The 18,003-nt window shown below is 50.3% G+C and overlaps 2 protein-coding genes across 8 annotated transcripts; both read right to left on the reverse strand.

Annotated features, from left to right (window-relative positions):
* Positions 1-117: 117 nt before the first annotated feature.
* LOC106909353 (zinc finger protein 646) lies at positions 118-5,872 on the reverse strand. The gene is made up of 4 exons (XM_014975705.2): positions 5,741-5,872; positions 4,125-4,247; positions 1,771-2,371; positions 118-1,676 (listed from the first exon to the last, which is right to left on the reverse strand). The coding sequence occupies exons 3-4, from the start codon at positions 2,340-2,342 to the stop codon at positions 860-862; spliced, it is 1,389 nt and encodes a 462-aa protein (XP_014831191.1). The 5' UTR covers positions 2,343-2,371; positions 4,125-4,247; positions 5,741-5,872; the 3' UTR covers positions 118-859.
* A 3,822-nt stretch (positions 5,873-9,694) lies between these two features.
* Positions 9,695-17,067, reverse strand: ncoa4 (nuclear receptor coactivator 4). Of its 7 annotated transcripts, none has more exons than XM_088013411.1 (11): positions 16,910-17,067; positions 13,119-13,242; positions 12,263-12,403; positions 12,100-12,188; positions 11,893-12,001; positions 11,742-11,822; positions 11,546-11,668; positions 10,725-11,393; positions 10,436-10,654; positions 10,245-10,337; positions 9,695-10,194 (listed from the first exon to the last, which is right to left on the reverse strand). In XM_088013411.1, exons 1-11 carry the CDS (start codon positions 17,059-17,061, stop codon positions 10,168-10,170), a joined length of 1,827 nt encoding a protein of 608 aa, XP_087869537.1. In that variant the 5' UTR covers positions 17,062-17,067; the 3' UTR covers positions 9,695-10,167. The 7 variants fall into 7 exon arrangements, with proteins under 7 accessions (XP_087869537.1, XP_014831188.2, XP_087869536.1 ...); XM_014975702.2 differs by having other exon boundaries at positions 9,695-10,173; positions 11,546-11,671; XM_088013410.1 differs by having other exon boundaries at positions 11,546-11,671.
* Between the last annotated feature and the right edge of the window lie 936 nt (positions 17,068-18,003).

An 18,003-nucleotide genomic window follows, 5' to 3' on the forward strand; every position in this document is an offset into this window, starting at 1 on the left:
CTGCAGCTTCATCTTGATGTGGTTCTGGTTATGATCCATCAGAACCCCTGGCTCAGAATGTGACCCTTCAAATTTAGAGCCTACTTGGTGCAACAGGAAGTGGAAGCAGACAGGAAGTTGTTTTAATATTTATTAGAAAATGGCGACAGAACAGCTGAACAGGTTTATTCTAGTACAATGAGGAACGTTGTTCTTTCTATCTGCAGAACCAAACCCAAACAAACCAACACGATGGGGGGCAGGGGGCATTAAGGGGCGGGGCATCAAGTGCTGCTTATCTTCTACAGGAGGTGGGGGGCGCCCACACATTTATAAATAAATCACCATTAAATTAACTCCAATTCACACAAAACTCAAAGTGTCGAGCAGAAACACAGAGTGAAAGGGGCGGGGCATCCACAGGAAACGCTTTTATGTTGGTGACAGATTATCCGTTGGAGCCGATCACTGATCAATAACCAATTTCACAGGTTTCATTTGAACCGTCCAATCAGCAGTCAGTTCACTGAAGAGTCTGCTGGCTTTGACTCCATTTCCCATGATGCTCTGGGACTGTTTGAGGAGGGGGCGGGGCAGGGGGCGGGACCAGAACAGGTGGATCGCCTGTAAGCCCGTTCAGCGGCGCAGGAAGCTAACGGTCCCTTCTGACCATATATGGAAACGGCCGACACGCGCCCATATATGGTCCTCCTGCTGCTATCTACACAGAACCAGTTCCAGTTCCTGAAACCTGGAGAACTAGAATCCCAACGGGTCCAGAACATTTCTCACTCTGACCATAACTGGTCCCAGAACCGGTCCGGAACCGGTCGACGCCGGTCCAGAACCAACCCAGAACGGGTCCGGGTCGGAGCGACCCTCACTCGGAGTCGGACTCCAGCGGGGCGGTCTCGTCCACCAGGGGCGGGCTGCGGCTCAGGGCGGCGGCCTGCAGGTGGGCGGCCTGCAGGTGCGCCTTCTTGTGGCGGGAGAAGCTGGAGGAGTGCATGAAGGTCTTGTTGCACGCCGCGCACACGTAGGTCTTGGACTTGGCGGTGGCCAGGCCCGGCTTGGCGAGGACGGGCTTCCCCGGGCCGGCGCCGTGAGTCTGCTGGTGCCGCACCAGCCTGGAGGCGTGGCTGAAGCTCTTCCCGCAGAGGTCGCAGGTGTGGCGGCGGCCGCCCGGCTCCCCGGCGCCGGCCTCCGGGTCATCGGCGGCCCTGCGGGGGGGCCGCCCCCCGCGGCGGCGGCGGTTCTTCTTGCACAGGGTGTAGAAGTTGGGCTTGTCGCGGGAGCAGAGCTTGAGGCGGATCTTGAGGTCGGACGAGCTCTCGCCCAGGTTCTCCTTGCCGGGCGTGTAGCTGTCCAGCAGCTCCTTCACGTGGCTCACCTGGTGCTTGGACAGCTGGGTGGACGTCCGGAAGCTCAGGTCGCACTGCGGGCAGGCGTAGAACCGGTCCGGCGCTGCCGCCGGGCCCGGCACCGCGCCGCCGCTCGCCTTACGGGGCTTCTTGTTCCTGGCGACAGCCTTGTGGCGCAGGGCGGCGGCGGGCTCCGCCTCCCTGGCCCCGCCCTTGCCCTTCTTGTGGACGAGGCGATGGCGCGACAGGCTGGAGCTGTGGTTGAACTCCTTCCCACAGATGTTGCAGGGGTGGATGCGCCGCTTCCCATGCAGCCGCAGGTGGCTGCCCAGCATCCTGTGGAGACAGAATGGGTCAGAACTAAAGGGACGGATATCGTCCCGGTACCGGACCCGGCCCGCTTCCCACCCCAGCAGAACCTTTGGCTCACCTGCTGCCCTTGAAGCTCATGCCGCAGTGCGGACAGGCGTAGCGGGCGTCAGGATGCGACGGCTCCAGGGTTCTCTTGGTGGCCGGCGGCGGCCCGGTCCGGCCCGTGTGGGTCTGCTGGTGCCGGTAAAGGCTGGAGGCGTGGCTGTAGCGCTTCCCGCAGTAGCTGCAGCGGTACTGCCGGCCCTCCGGTTCGTAGTAGTCCCGGTCCAGGTCCGCCTCACCGTCCGGCGCGCCGCCGCCGGCCTCCAGCAGCAGCCGCGTCTCCTCGGCGTCCTCGTCCTCCTCGTCCGAGTCCGTCTTGATCTCCACGCTCTGCTCCGTCACCTCGCAGGGGAACACCTCCTCGTAGGGCGCGAAGAAGGCCTCGTCCGCCTCGATCTTCAGCGGCTCCGCCGTCAGCTCCTCCGCCTCGTCCGAGTCCTTCTTCACGCAGGAGATGGTGAACTTGGAGCCGACCTCGGCCCACTTCACCACGTACTCGATGGGCTGCGTGTCCAGCTCCACCGTGATGAAGTCCGCGCCCAGGGCGTCCGACTCCGACACCGTCAGCTCCGTCTCCGAGTCCTCCATCCCGCAGGCGGTGAGGAAGAGGAGCTGACCTGAGGAGAAAGAGCAGGGGTCACGGGGTCAGATCATGGAGAGAAACACTCTGCCTGGTGACAACCGGCCAGAACCAGCTGAGCTGACAGCCCGGTTCTGGTTCCATCCAGCACAGACAGACCCACCAGAACCTCAGTGTGTTCTGTGGCCGGGGTCATCCTGAGCTCCTCCTGTAGTCATGATGCTACCGGCTGCTGTGGGACAAACTGGCCACTCCTCCTCTCTTTCTTCTTCTACTACTCTCCAGTTTGCACCTTTTGCTGTCATTTTCTCTCCATGGCAGATCCACCTGCTCTGTGTTCTGATTGGCTGATTCCTTCCTGGAGGCGGCTGACATGATGCTGCCATCACCTAATCGCTCTCCCTCTCCTGCTGGTTCTACTTTCATGAACATCAGAAATAATCCAATCCAACAACTTTTGCCACCCGTCCCGTAAAATACGGAGTCGTCCCGTATTGAACCTGTATGGGACACGATTTGTTCCGTATTTCTATAGATGTCTGATAGACTCGCCTATCACACACATAAACATAAATTATAACTATAATGATCAAAATAAAACACAGGAAATATTTAGGTCAGCTAAATTCTCGTGGCGGGAGCTGAAGGACCCCTGAACGCTACGGACCGACGCTGTTGTCGCTGTTGCCTAGACACGGCAGGAGTTATACTAAATAAATGTCTTATGTTAATAATCAGTGGTGGACTTTTTTAACCTTCACAATTTTACTTTAACAATGAATTAAAAATTCTAGTGCTGCACATTTAGCTGCTGTATGGAGATAGGATCAGACTTTCCATCTGCCAGGGATCTGCAGCCTGGATCTCTGGAGACACAAGAGGCTCTTTGGCTCACTTAATATATCAAATGATGAAATATTGCTCTGATTGTTTAGTTTCATTCTTTTTCAAGTGTCGCAATGGAAAAACACCGACTATCCTGGGCCCTGATCTAGAACCTGCCTCTAGTCAGTCAGGTCACATGAGCCTGGTTCTGGTTCTGCTGGAGGTTTCTTCCTGTTAAAGGGGAATTTTTACTCTCTACTGTTGCTACATGCAGGCACTGTATGAGGAATTGTTGTAAAGTTAATGATTCCATGAAAGGGATTGTCACCCCCTGCTGGCCAGGAGGAGTGAATCCTGTAAGGACCTGCTGGGCTTCCAGTTTAACCAGTTAGGATAATGATTTGGCCCTGAATGGGTTGACAGATAACTAGTACTGACCTGGACTCTGTTTAGATGATTAAATTAAACCAAGTTTTCTTCCTCAGTATAAAGGCAAGGTTCCAGATCAATTCTAGATAAACAGATCTGGTCTGAGATCAAATCTAGATAAATAGATCTGGCCTCGGATCAGTTTATTTCACTCAGTATTTTTTATTAAACTCCTCCCAGAGGTTCCTGACTTCCTGTTGTTCACTGGGTGGCCGACAGAGGGCGCCAGCCGCCTGACTTCTCTCATTAAAGCTTAATTTGGTTCTCGCTGCAACATTTTATGGTTGCCGTCCGGAAGCCGAACCGAACCCCACACCGTCGTGGTTCTGGAAACATCACGACCCGCAGCTAAAAACGCTGCTGTGGACCGCCCGGCTCGCAGGAGTAAAACCGGCGTTTTTCTCAGAGAAGTTCCGGGGCCGGGCGGCTGTCAGGAAGCAGGACCAGCTGCTCTCCTTCCCGGCGGGAACTGTCAGAATAAAAACCCGGAGCTCATCGCAGAAGTACCAGAACCGGGCCGGGATTCGGTTACTCACCAAGATCCAGCCGTTAATCAGTGAAATCCACCGGAGCGGGCCGTGACAATAACAGGAAGCCGCCGCCGGGACACGGAGCTCCGAGAGGAAGGATTAAATGGTCGAGACGACCGGAAGACGGCCCTTCAAAATAAGAGCAGTCAAGTTACAAACATTACAGAGGTGGAAAAAATATCATGGCGACGCTTCCGCGTTCAGCAATTAAAAAATAACATTAAAATGTACAAATAAAAAAAATGTATGAGCTCACTACCGGTTTCATGTAGTAAATGTGTTAGAGTTAAAATAAAAAAACATTTAGTAACTAAATAATATAAAATATGAACACAACCTTCAAATAGATGTTAAAAAAAGAAAACATTGAACATGACGTCAGAAATCAGTTTAATAATGTAAAACTGAATCCAACAAAATGTCAAAAATAACTAAAGAAAATTATATATAAAAAAATAACTACACAAAGAAAAATTACATTTTGTCAAAAATTAGATCAGTGTGTAGAACATAAATCATAATAAGTTTTAAAATTGTATAAAAACTACAAATAATTTTTTTAAAACATTCATGAAAACTTTAAAGTTGACCTGCCTCCTTTGCTCACTCTGCTGCCCTCTACAGGTCACACATATACATTACATTTAAAAAAAATGCTGCGAAAATAAGATAAAAAATTTTAAGACAGACAGTAGGAGGAGTAGGTCGAAGGTCACTGGAAAAAAAGATTGCACTGGTGCGACTGCAAGCATCTGATTGGCAAGTATTCAGCCAGGAAGCTGGTGGCGCAGCCAATCAAAGAGGAGGATGACGGTTCAGGCCTAATCATGTGAAACTCCAGCAACCAATGAGGAGAGGACAGTGACGTCCTGATGGCATGTCTGAGTGGAAGCAGGCTAGGTCAGGACCCTGACCTGACCTTGACCTGCATCTCTGTAGTTCAGGTGAGTCCAGGAGAAAGTAGGTTCTATTGTCTAAGGTCCAACCGGACCAGAACCAGCTCAACATCCAAACATCAGAACTGAGGAGTTTCCTCCATTTGTCCACTGAGAGACAAGAAGAGGTTGTTCCATTTCATTTTATTCTGTTTATTCTTAAACTAGAGTTAATCCTGAGTTAAACCAGATTCGCTGCTGGTACTGCAGTTGTGATTGGTCGGTCCTTTTGGAATGGGCCAATGGATGGAGTGAAGCCACAACTTCACCTGCTGTGTGACATCACTTCCTGTCTCCTGGCCTCACCTGGACACCAGCAGGTTCATCTCTGAGGAAGAAGAGGCGGCTGGATGGACATGATGAAGAAACGGCAGGATGGGAGCCTAGAGGGCAGAGAGGAAGGGGAGGAGGAAGAGAAGCAGCGCGGTAAATATTTGGGCCTGTGGCGGGTTTTCCGCAGCAGCGTCAGCGCGCCGCGCGGTGCCAGAACCTCTGCCGGTACCAGACCGAGCTTCAAGGAGCTTCCGGCCGGATGGAGCTGCGGGGAGCCTCGCCTCGCTTAGATTCCGGCTGGTTCTCGGTTCCGAACCCCGGCGACCTGCCGCACCGCGGCTCCTCCCGCACATTTCCTACCGCGCTCCTTGGCGCCAAACCGCCGCGCCGCTTCCGGACCCAATTCCCACTTACGATTCGAGCCGGACCGGTTTTGTCCTGCTGGTTCGGTTCCGGGTTCTGTTCGGAGTCGGTGGTTCCTGCCGCACCTCTGTCACATCTCAGCCGAGGAGCGGCCGCATAGTGGCGGAGCCGACGCTGCCGCGGCGAAGGGGCGGCACGCCTCCAGCTAAAGTCAATGAGACGCTGCGGCGCAGAGGCGGCGCACCGCAGAGAACTGACTCTCATTGGTCAAGCCGCTGCGCAGCCTCCCTCTGATTGGCAGGAGGAGTTACAGCTGAAAGTTTGCGTTCAAAACTCGCGAGATATCGCGAAGCTTTACGCTGTGACGTCACAAGCTTAACTATTTTTATGATTTGATGTAAATATCCGTTTTTCCTGCATCTAAATGTTTTAAACCGTTTTAGAACCATTACTAATGCTGATGTTTAAAGTCTCAGTTTCTCCTGCTGCTGATGTTTCATTTCTGCTTTTCAGTTCCTCATATTTCAGCTCATTTTAAGGTTTTATTTCTTCTTTTCTACTGCCAGTCTTATATCTGCTGAGTTTTCTCTGAACTTGTTTGACTCAAATCAATAAAGTCAAATCACTCATTCAGATGCTTATTAAAACAAACATTTTGCTATGAAAAAATGTTTTTAAAACTGTGGGCTGTGGTTTCAGCCTGGTTCTGGTTCTGGTCGGTCTGTGTTCAGTGGGTTGAGCAGTACTTTGGGATGGGCAGGGCTTTTCCGAGGAGGGAAGGCCCAACAACGGCTGCTTTGACTAGCAGGGGTGAAAGTAGTTTTACATTCTTGGGGGTCCTATGACAAAACTGTGTGTATATAGTGTGTAGGTAGATACTGGAGGAACCCTCAAGCTCCCAGGCCTCTGGTAGAGAGAGACCCCCTGCACAGGGTGAGAAGGGAATTTTTATTACATATATATATATATATACATATATATATATATATATATATATATGTATATTGCTTCTTCGTGCACTTTGCAGTTTCTGTGCTGATTAATGTTTTTTGTGAAGTGATAAAGGCTGGTAGCTCTTGAATTGCTACAAAGTAAAGCTGTATCTCCTTCAGCCCACTGGCTGCCATGTTGAACCTTGAGATGCCAGGAGACCTAAATCCTGAACATCATGGAGTCATCCAGTTTTCCATGTCTGGCATATAACCATTCATTTTATCTTTTAAACTGGTTCTATTGATCCTGTGTCCAGACAGAGGGATGATCAGCAGCCCAGCATCATGACCTGTTTGTTCTGAAGATCCTGCAGCTTCATCTTCCCAACATGGCTCCTCCTCACCCTGACAGGAGGAACCTCAGAGCTCTGTGAGGTTAAAGCTCATCTTCTGAAGTTGGGATGTTTTTCCTCCAGCAGGATCCAGAGGAATCACCTCAAACCAGATGTTGGACTGGATTTCAATGTCATTTGTGAATGTTAGAGCCTCATTTTCAACAGTGGAGCTTTAAGGTTGAAAAAGGTTTTAATTTTAGAGAAAATCTCATCAACATCAATATTTCCATTAAATAAGAGGCAAAAAAAAGTTTGATAAAGGAAAAGCCTCTCAGACTCTGAGCTCAAAGTGAGATGCCAGAGAGCAGCGAACTAGTTTTAAATATTAGACAATTAATTAAATTTCGCAGTATTATCGTGGTAGAAGCCATTTGTTAAATGCTTAATGAAACATATTTACCGTGTTTGACATTTGTTGTAAATGACGTATACTTGTAAACTAACGAGGTCATTAGTCCAAGTTTGTCGTTTATTGAACGTTCAGAAACTACAGCGGCTGTGATCAAACTCGGCGCTTTGAAGCCAAAACTACCTCAGAAATATAAAGAGCTGAGAATCACCTCATTTAAAGTTTAAACTCGGTTTCACACAGAGAGCCTAGCATAAATGTCTGGCTGTTGAACTGGACCGGTCCAGGTCGCTATCAGGCTAATTTCTACTAGCAGCTTTGCTAATCTTTACATCACCAAGGTTCATTAAAACAAACCTTTATCTGGGCTGTTTTCTGCTCTTCCTCCTTCTTCTCTCCCTCCCTGAAGGATAAGTCCTTTTCTGAGACATTGTTTTGCTAACTTAGCTTCTGACCGGAGCTTTGGACGTTTGGATGCTCATTGCAGCTCATGGTACCGGCGGAGCGTGCGGTACCTACCGCGGCCACCAGGGGCCCCAAGAGCAATTTAGTTTTTTCTTTCTATCAATAAAATAATGATTTCTACATACATTGTCAAATATATATTATTGCAAAAACGTTATCAGTGAAATGGTGTGTTTTTGATATAATGACAGAAAGTATTACTAAAAAAAAATCTGTTCCACTGAGGGGGGCCCTTGCAGCTGCTTAGTTTGCTTATACTTTGGGCCGGCCCTGGTTGGGCCCACGCGTTCCACTGTTTGCAGGAAAACTGTTTTACATTGATCCTCTCAAATAAGTCTGTGCTGATGTGGTGTTTTTATACTACTAGTCACGTTCCGGTGGCGCCGTTACCTGGGTGTGTGGTTGTTCGACACCTCAGCTAGGCTTTCTACATTTGTCTTTTAATCAGGTTGAATTGTATGTTTTCGTTTTTTATATTGATTTTTATTTGGGAGGGCTGCACCAGCTCCTTCAAGTTTGACTTTAGAGTGCTGGTTAATGCGATGCAGGTATGCAGTGTTTTTAATGTGTTCTAGATTGATTTGATTAAAGTTATTTAATAAGCATTTAGTAGTTTTTATATTTCAGTTTTTATAGTTATATCACTGCTTCCTGCTGTCCTTTTAGAGTTTGGTTTTCTTTTTTGTTAGTCCACCCAGTTTTGAATGGTTTGTCTCCCCTCAGTACTTGTGAGGGCTGGCTAACAACTTTCCATTTATTTTGTGTTTGTCTTTGGGTCACTTCCCGGAAAAACACAAATTCCATGTCGCTGTTAATTTTAAATATCTGAGACCCGATCCTGTTTGGTGTGATCTTGAGTTTGGATTGTACGTGATCATTTTGCAGTGAACATTGTAGAGGTTTATGCGGGTTTGTCCGCCTGAAGTGGTTGAACATTATGGGATTGACAACGAAAGGATAAAGTTAACGGAAAACCCTCTTGGTGCAACAATAAATATTAATTAACTTTATTCTGGTTGTGTTCATTACTTAGTCATAACACCAAGAACACAAGAACGTCCTGGTGTACTTTAGTATTGAGAAACGGCCCTGTGGTACTGGACCTGTGGTGTCACCATGGTAACCGCGTCTGGGTAAGGCCGCTGCAGTGGCTCTCAGCGGTCAGCAGGGGGAGCCGTCTGTCCCGCTGAGAAATGAACCACCTTCCCCAAACAGGAAGCAGCTGCAGGACAGGGGAATTCCACAATAAAAGTCCAGAACATCCCAGCAGCTGCTTGGAAAGGCTTTTCCCCAGCTGAGAGGAGCAGCAGGTGAGCCGCCTGCTGACTCCGAGTCAGACGGAAAGCCCTGCTGCTGTGGGTAGGAGACCCCAGGGATCCTCTGCTGATGCAGTGACATCATCACATATTTATCAGCAGCGTCCAGCTGGTGGGCGTGGCCAGACTGGCCGCTAAACAGGAAGTTTATCAGTAGCAGGGTGGAGCTGGGCCAGAACCTGAACCGAGTCTCCAGAACTTCCAGAGCTCATCATGGTTGGCGCTCCTGAGGATCTTCAAGAGTTCTGGTTTCATTCTGGTCATCCAGAACCGGGTAACAGCAGCAGAATCACATGGGTACATTACAGGTCCAATTCATGTTCAGAACTCTGAAACAGAACCAGACAGAAAAAGGTCCAGTTGATGTGCTGGCTGGTTTTATATGGAAGGAAACCCAGTTGGTTCCATCTGACCCACAGCACCAGTAAGTGGAACCAACTAATCAGAGGCCTTATGGCCTTTCTCACATCCAATCAGATTGTTTCTACATGTTCACATGCAGGATGTTAATTGGCTGGTTGTCTTTTATAATTATGTCACACACACAGTGATGTCAGCATTTTTTATTACTGCAGAAAATAAATGACATCAAGCCCCGCCCCCAATCAGGACAAAGCACCAATCAGTGCTGACGTGACTCACTGAGCATGCTGGGAAACTGAGTTCCTCCTAGCAGCTGTTGAGGTCAGCAGAGAAAACGATAAAAGATTCAAATTAAACCTAAAAGTAAAGCCCACCCCCCTCCCCCCGTCCTGTGGAGACGGACGCTCCCATTGGCTACAAGCTCAAACATTCAGGGATTGGCTACACTGACTGATGACATCACTAATCAATATCAAGTAAAGTGGCAAGTTTCAGCTCCGGTCCAGTCTGCTGATTGGACGAGGGCGGTGGCGCTTCAGGGTGGTGATGTCACAGGAAGAAGGCGGTCATGTGATCGATGGCGCTGTGCGTGATCATCAGCGATAAAGTGACTTCCAGAAGAGAAAGAAGAAGAAAGATCCTCTTCATTACCATGTGGTCACATCTGGAGGCAAACAGGAAGAGGCTGTTTTAGGCGAGCCAATCAGGCGGTCCGATCAGCAGCAGGTAACTCACCTGAACAGCAGCGCTGTGCAGCCATTTTTCTTTGTCTCCGCCCATCTTCATGCAGGAGAAAAGCTCACAGACGGCAGGAAGACCCAGGCGCTCCTGGACAGGAAACAGGAAGTACAATTAACCAGGCTGGATGGTACTGGTTTCAAACCAGTCTAAAGCAGTTTAAACCGGTCTGAGCCAGTCTAACCTACCTGAGCCTGGCTCCTCTTCTTCAGCAGCCACTTATCCTCCTCCTCCTCCTCTTTGGCCACGCCTCCTGCTCCTCTGGAGGCTGATTCTGGCAGCACCCACAGGTCGGCCTGTAGGGGGCGCTGGAACGGGGAGCCGGTCTGGTTCTGGGAGGCGTGGCTCGTCCTCAGGTTCTCCTCGGCTGCTCCTGGGTGGAGCCAGGCCTCCAGGATGGCCTGAACCTGCAGCAGAGAAGCGTTAGCGCCTCCATCCTTGGCCGACAGCAGCAGCTGTCACCTGATTGGCTCATACCTTCTGCTCCTGCTGCCTGTGGAAGCCGGTGGGCGGGGCGTTCTTGACAGCAGATGTGGCGCAGGGCGGGGCGTTTTTGTCCACAGGTACGCCGTTCTTGTCCCGGCCCTCCTGCTGCAGCAGCCAGCGGCTCAGCGCCTCCTTCCCACAGTTCTCCTCGCAGACGCAGTCGCCGTAGGAGGAGCACGTCTCGTTGGCCCTGCAGGTCTGCCTCAGTGGCGCCACCTGCTGCAGCCACAGCTCCAGGTTGGGGGCGGGGCCGGGGGCTGGGCTGGGCGGAGTCTTCAGGCACCGCAGCTGGCCCAGGTTCTCGATCTCCATAGTGCGGCCGGTCTGGCGGCAGGAGGAGCAGTCGGTGGTGCCGCGGCCGGCCAGCCAGTCGCTGGAGGCCCAGTCCTCCTGGAAGGGCCTCAGCACGCGCCGCCAGCGCTCGCCGTCACTCATTGCCATGGCAACAGTGGGCGGCGTCACCAGCCAGTCGCTCAGCTCCTCCTCGCTCAGCTCTGACTCATCGATCTTCTCAATGGAGAAGGAGGAGCTGCAGCTGCTGCTGGCTCGCTCCCTGCCCACCTGGTTCTGGTTCTGGTCCTTCAGGAGCCACGCCTCCAGGTCCATCAGCTGGCCCCAGGCCTTCAGGAAGTCCATGGAGGCTATGACGGGACAGGAAGTCTGCCAAACAACAACCACATCAGGTCAGGCTCTGGCCACCAGAACCAACAGATCAAACAGAACCCAAACTACAGGTTTTTATAGACCAGGAGTCGGCTGATTGGTGGTCCACCAGAACCAACAGGTTCTGGCTCTGATGGTGTTCTGCTCACCTTGGTCTCCTTCTGCTTCAGCAGCCAATCCTGAGGGTTTTTACTGGCCTGGTAACCAATTAGAGAGCTGCTGCTAGCTGGACATTTCCCCAGCAGCCAATCGCCCAGAGCCGCTGCCTCCAGCTGCTGCACACAGAACCAGAACCAGTCAGAACAGAACCAGGACCAGAACCAGTCAGTTTTTACCCAAACTCACATGCTGTCTGGCTCCAAGTGAACAGCTCTGTATCTGGGCTCTCTGAGGGGCGGGGCTGCAGGAGGCCACGCCTTCCTCCGCCTGCACGCCAGAACAAGCCGGATCAGAACCAGAACTCCTCCACAGATCACATGACAGACCGGTGTGTTACCTGGGCGGCGATGCTGCCGAACGAGGTGATGGCCTGCCTCAGGGAGCGGGAGTCAGCATGGAAACGCATCTCAGGGGTTTCCTCAGGGGCCAGGCTCAGAGAGGCCAACCTGCACAGCCAGGAGGAGAAAACAAACGCACCTCCGTTCATCAGAGGACAGAGGAGGACCAGCCGGCTGTGTGTGTGTCTGTCTGTGTGTGTTCCTACTTCTCCATGCAGCTGGTCAGCTGGTTGCTCAGGTCGTTGTTGTTGTTGTTCTGCAGCTGATGGGCAATGACCTCAAACTGACCTCTGAGCTGCAGGACCAGAACCACAGGGTCAAAACCAGAACCAGGTCCAGTGTGTGAGTGTGTGTGTGTATGTGTGTTACCCGGTGCAGCTGGTGCAGCTGGTGTTGCAGCGTCTCTGTCTTGAGGCTCTCCAGCAGCTCTATCTGTCCCAGCAGCCAGACCTCCCTGCAGCGCAGCGCCTCCTGCTGGCGGCTCATGCAGCTCTGCAGCTCCGACCGCACCTGGAGGGAGAGCAGGTGAAGCAGACGCAGGTGAAGCTCCGGCTGCCGATTGGCTGCCCTCACTGTAACCGGGACGACTGCTCTGCCAGGCGCTAGCAAAGGCTTTACCGTGGAAACAGCAGCAGCAGGGCGCCAGGACAGAACTGAGGGCATAAAGAACCGGGTCGGTCAACAGAACAGAACCCGGCTCCTCCAATTAGAACCCAGAACCAGCCAGCAGAACCTCTGACGGGTCAGATGGGTCCAACAGCTGGAGCTGAGCTTCTGCGAGGAGACGCTTATAGTCAGGCTGACCCCGCCCCAACCCCGCCCCAACCCCGCCCTCTCTCTACGATTAGCTGTTGACTCAGCCAGAGGATCATGGAGGTTCTGGTTCTGGTCGGACCACAAACCTGACCAGACTGAGTCAGCACTGAGGAAGATGAGGAGGATGAAATAGACTAAGTGTGGCTGGAGAACAGAACCAGAAGCAGAAGCTGACCCGGTCCAGAACCAGAACCAGAAACAATTGTGTTCCCTTCTTCAGCCGCAGGCCAGCTGTGTGGTTCTGCTCCGGTTCTGGCAGCTGATTGGACCAGAACTGGGCGGGGGAGCTGAAAGTTTTCTCATGATATTGAGATCAAAGTCATGATCAGAACCTTTATCAGGACCCTGCAGCAGTGAGTGGTTCTGAAAGGTTCTGCTGGGTTCAGAACCAGGTCGGGTGGACACTGACCTCTCTGGCGTTGTCCCTCAGCTGCTGCTCAGCCTTCAGAACCGACCCGATGGCGTCCTCCAGCTGGTCCTGGGCCTCCTGGCACAGCTTCATGCTGCTCACTGCTGCCCCCGCTGGAGACATCCTGAACAGCAGCAGAGGACAGTCATGACGCAGCTCTGTTAAATATGACTGGCTGTGTTACATCAGTATTAAACATGGTGAACTTTATGTAAACAGGGAGCTGCAGGTTCCTGTCAGGTCTGGAGGTTTTACAGAACATCTTTATGTGCAACATGCTGGATAAATCTACCTTTATTACAGTAAAAGGTAGGGGTCGAACATCTTCATATTTTTTAAGTCGACTACAACACGATAAAAGTCGAGTCAAAGTCGACTAGTAGCTGTGACGTCATAGTGACGTAAGCTCAAAACGCTTCACAGTAACTTGGAGGCTTTATCAGCTATTTTCACGGCAAATATCGATAAAAACCTGCTTTCAGTAAGTCTATTATGCAGAATTAAAAGAATAAGAAACGGATCGTTCTTCCTGAGCGGCAGAGAAAAGTGGCACAAAGTCGGGTCTGACTTTCTTTCAAACACCGGCTGATGCTGCTGATCTCTGGATAGCTGCACATTTAGGAGTTAAATTCTCCCACTGACCACAGTGGAACATCACCAACCAGACTAATCATGACCGGATCCCGTTTGGTTACAGCTGAACCCAGCGCCGCTTCCCGATGCTCCGCCGATCAGCAGCGGCTCTCTGACCCACATGCAGACGGCGGCAGAGATCGCCGACAGGAAGGGGGCAGAGAGGAGAGAGAGGCCTGGGCCCAGCGAACAGAGGACGGGAGTCGGACTAGAGATACCCGGTCTACAGTCTGTCTGTGCGGGGCGCCGCGAAACGCCCCGATTCCGCTGTTCTGTCAGATCAGCATACGTTGTCAGATAGTCATACCTTAGCTCAGACATGTATAGCTGTCATTACCATATGATTTTATTTAATCATCAACAAAGAATCATGACGTAGATCATCATACACTTGGTTATTAACAGTTGTATGGCATCCTGACTTAGCGGTTAAGCAGGTTAATGAGTTTTACACGGTGTGATGTAATTGACTGCAGCTGCAGCCAGACCTGCTTTAAATACACTTTGAAACCACGACAACGCATCTATATTTATCTAGTTATATTATGTGATATTATAAACAATTTAATGACTTATTTTCGTCATAACTTGCTGCGTATGCTGAACTGACAACTCCACTGACGTCGGACTTCTTAATGCGCGGGCATGCTGCTAACTGCATGTATGCTATCCTGACAGCGTAGGGCTATCTGATAGAACACCGGTAGCCTTTGGTGGAATTTTCAGTTTCTCTTTGGTAAATTATTTACATTTTTATACAATTTGAGCTGTCTCACTTAGTTCACTTTCTTTAATTTTCTTGGAAAAACGAGTTTTGACAGGTGATTGCCCCTGGTGGACTGGCTCAGTAAGAAGTCATTGCAGAGTAAATAATAGACTAGTAAAAGGTGTATTTACCATAATAGTCACTGTGATGAAGTCGTAACCTGGAACTGGTTCCTGATTGGAAGGCCAGCCTGTTGTCATGGTTACCAGCCAGCCATGATGTTTCAGGTTCATGTTTAAGTTTTATAACATTTATGTTTTCTGTGTTTTATTGCTATGAAATTATGTAATGTTGATTAAGACATCTGTGGCCATACAAGAGGACCAATCCGGACTAGAACAGAACCAGAACCGGACCTGAATAGAACCTCTCTCTGAGCTGGCCCGGTTCTGATCTGCTCTCCCAACCTGGCCGGTTCGGGTCATGCTGTGGTTGTGGGAGGAAGCAGGTCAGTGCTGTGGCCCGGTTCTGGAACAAAGCCCCCCTCTGACTCAGCTGTTTGTGAGCATGGGCTCCATTATGCTGTGGATCACAACAGGTCAGAACCACAACCCAAAGGGGATTACACCAGTCATCCCACTGAACCACCAGAACCACGTCTGGGCTGGGCCCTGTGGTACCAGAGTGGGCGGGGCCTATCAGCAGCCAGCCTGGATCAGCTGGAGGCTGTTTCTGATAAACACTCTGCAGCTGGCTGACCTCTGACCCCAAAGCTGGTCTGTTGCTATGGAGAACAGGGTTTAAATGGGGTAGGTGGTTTGGTTTCAGCCAATCAGAGGCAGGACACTGATGGAGGTCACAGAGGTTCTGCTGACTGATGGAATCAGAAAAAACAGATCCAGAACCGATCACTGATCAATAATCAATGCTGCTGCAGCTGCCATCTCACATGACCTCTGAACTCTCTGAGGAAACTCAACCTGGAACCAAGAATCAGAGATGTGTCAGCAGGAAGCAGAGCTGAATCGGCAAAACTCCTGGTTCTGGAGGAAACGTCCAGATACCAGAGCGAGAGAACACCAACATCAGCAGCTCGCTCACACACACACACACACACACACACACACACACACACACACACACACACACACACACACCTGAGGAAGTGAAGCCAGGCAGCGGGTCAAAGGTCAGCAGCAGCCTGAACATAAAAACAACAAGATGGCCGATAACCTGATGGTGTCATCTGGTTCCTCTGGGTCCAAAACACCTTCAGCCCTCACTGGCCTCCAGAACCACACAGAACCATTTGGAACACAAGCAGCTGGTCTCTAGATCCACCAGAAACTACCAGACGTGACCGAACTTAACATGTTCGAACTGATCCTGGTTCTGGTTCTTAACTGTTCTTCAAAGTAACAATCTGAAGTTCGGAATTGAAAACGGAAGGAAGCAGCACAACCGTTCGGCCAAACTGTTCTAAATCCATCCGGTTCGGCCTCAATTCTTCCTCCTACCGGAACCGGGTCGCTATGCTTTCACCGGAGATCTTTAATCTGAGCAGAAATGTTCTGGAAACAACTAGAATTAAACTCTTACCTGATTTTCCTTCTAAGACAAAAACAGCTCCGCTTCGCACGGAACGCTTCTGTTCTCGCGATATCCTGCGCTAAACGCTCTCACACACCGAGAGCTCAAAGGAACGCCATTACTGTCTGTACAACAGCACGTAGGCGCCACAAACACTGAGAGGGAGGGCGGGACCAGCTGGGAACAGCCACACAGAAAACAGGTAAGCAAACCAACAGGGGGGCACTGCGGCCGAGGAACAGCCAATGCGCAGCGGCGGGAGGCATCATCAGCCGGTGAGCTGTAGGCTCGGGACAGTTCCCTGGAAGAAGGCGGTGAAAGCAGGCCAGTGAGAAGCCGGAACACCCACTCGTTCCCCCTCTATGCCCCCTACTGACCGCCATGTTGCCTCCTGCCCTCTGTCACACCAAGCTAACACCTGCTAGCCCGTCATAAACAACCACTCTGACGGCATACTATGTTCATGTTAATGTTAACCTGCTGTTTTAACTCCAGCGATCAGCTGTTAGGAGCCTGGAGAAGCTCATCTACCAGCTCACATTCAGCAAGATGACACTACAATCAGCGCCGAATATTCAATAAAACTTTATTAAATATGATTAAAATGCGACAGACCGGAGGGGGAATACCTGATTAGTCAACCTGTTAAAAGGAAAACTGCATATTTTCAAAGCAGATCTTGTTCAGGCCGGGCCACGTGTCTCCGCCGCGCAAGGAACATAAACACTGAGCTCAAGTTTCGCCCGAAAAGCTCTAATCAGTCAGAAAACATTTATGAAACACCAGAAACTCCCACGGTTCCGTGGCGCGGCTAGCAGCTGCCCTCCCGGGCTAAATATAGCCGCTCTGGAGCTTCACTCACCGCGTGGCTTTGCTCTGCAGTCTGGATTTGGAGGTCATAAATGATTCGAACCGGTTCGGTGTCACTGCAGCCCAAAAAACGGCCGGTGAACGCCGAGCGTCTCTACAGAACCCCGGCAGCTGACCCAAAGTCACTGCGTCACGGACAAACATCAGCCAAATATCGCGATAAATGGAAGGTAATTCTCGTTAGTGGGAGACAGAGTGAAGCTGCCCCCTGCTGGTATGAAAGGAAAGGATAACCAGAGCCTGACCAGAACCATCATTGTCTGTAAGCTTCACTCTGGACCAGGAGTGTCCAAAGTCGGTCCTCGGTCGAGGGCCGACATCGAGCATGTTTTAGCAACAACCTCCTCAGCAAGTCAATGTTCTCCTTAGGCCAACTAACGAGCCATCATTTGATGCAGATGTGCTAAACCAGGGAGAGAACTAAAACATGCAGGACTTTCTCTGCTCTGGACTTTCTGTTCCTCCAAGATGTAATTTAAAGGATACTGAAATTTCAGTACACAGTGAACCCTCGTTTTTCGCGGGGGTTCCGTTCCGAAAAGAACCCGTGATAGGCGAAATCCGTTAAGCAGTTACCTTTATTTTATTTTTTTTTTAACAATTATTATACAGCATAATTAAATACTTTACATTGAAACCGAAGAACAAAACCTATTTTCACAAATAGAACACTTTCTTACAAATAAATAACTACAGTAAAATAACAATTTTAATCGTCAATACGAAGTACAGTAGGACAAATTGTGACTCGCTTATTTCACTGTGCCTCTGACTGACTCCGCTCTTCAGTGTCTTTTTCTTGTGAAGCCTGTGGCGCAGGATTCGAGAGAAGATCATAGTTATCGGTAGTTGTTGTCGCTGTTTTGTTTTGTTTTTTCTGGGCAAAACTATGCCCAAATTTGCCGAGCTGTATTACGTATATTTAAATACCGTAACGTTATTGGCACAGAAGTAGAGAAGAAGCGGAGACTATTTAGCCAATCAGGAAGCGGAACACAATCCACTGTGAAAAAAAACTACACACACAAAAAGCGAAGCGGCGAGACCGTGGAAGGTGAACCGCGTTATAGCGAGGGTTCACTGTAT

Source organism: Poecilia mexicana, unplaced genomic scaffold (genome assembly GCF_051168715.1).
Source record: "Poecilia mexicana isolate PSO_F unplaced genomic scaffold, ASM5116871v1 scaffold_15, whole genome shotgun sequence".
Classification (NCBI taxonomy): Eukaryota; Metazoa; Chordata; class Actinopteri; order Cyprinodontiformes; family Poeciliidae; genus Poecilia; species Poecilia mexicana.

Excerpts from the sequence above, each read along its gene's own strand:
- LOC106909353 (XM_014975705.2), bottom strand. The coding sequence starts at position 2,342 with ATGGAGGACTCGGAGACGGAGCTGACGGTGTCGGAGTCGGACGCCCTG. Across the intron at positions 1,677-1,770 it reads ATGAGCTTCAAGGGCAGCAG|GATGCTGGGCAGCCACCTGC; the intron begins GTGAGCCAAAGG and ends CTGTCTCCACAG.
- ncoa4 (XM_088013410.1), bottom strand. The coding sequence starts at position 17,061 with ATGTTTGTCCGTGACGCAGTGACTTTGGGTCAGCTGCCGGGGTTCTGT. Across the intron at positions 12,002-12,099 it reads CTGACCAGCTGCATGGAGAA|GTTGGCCTCTCTGAGCCTGG; the intron begins GTAGGAACACAC and ends CTGGCTGTGCAG. Across the intron at positions 10,195-10,244 it reads TGCACAGCGCTGCTGTTCAG|CCTCTTCCTGTTTGCCTCCA; the intron begins GTGAGTTACCTG and ends CGCCTAAAACAG.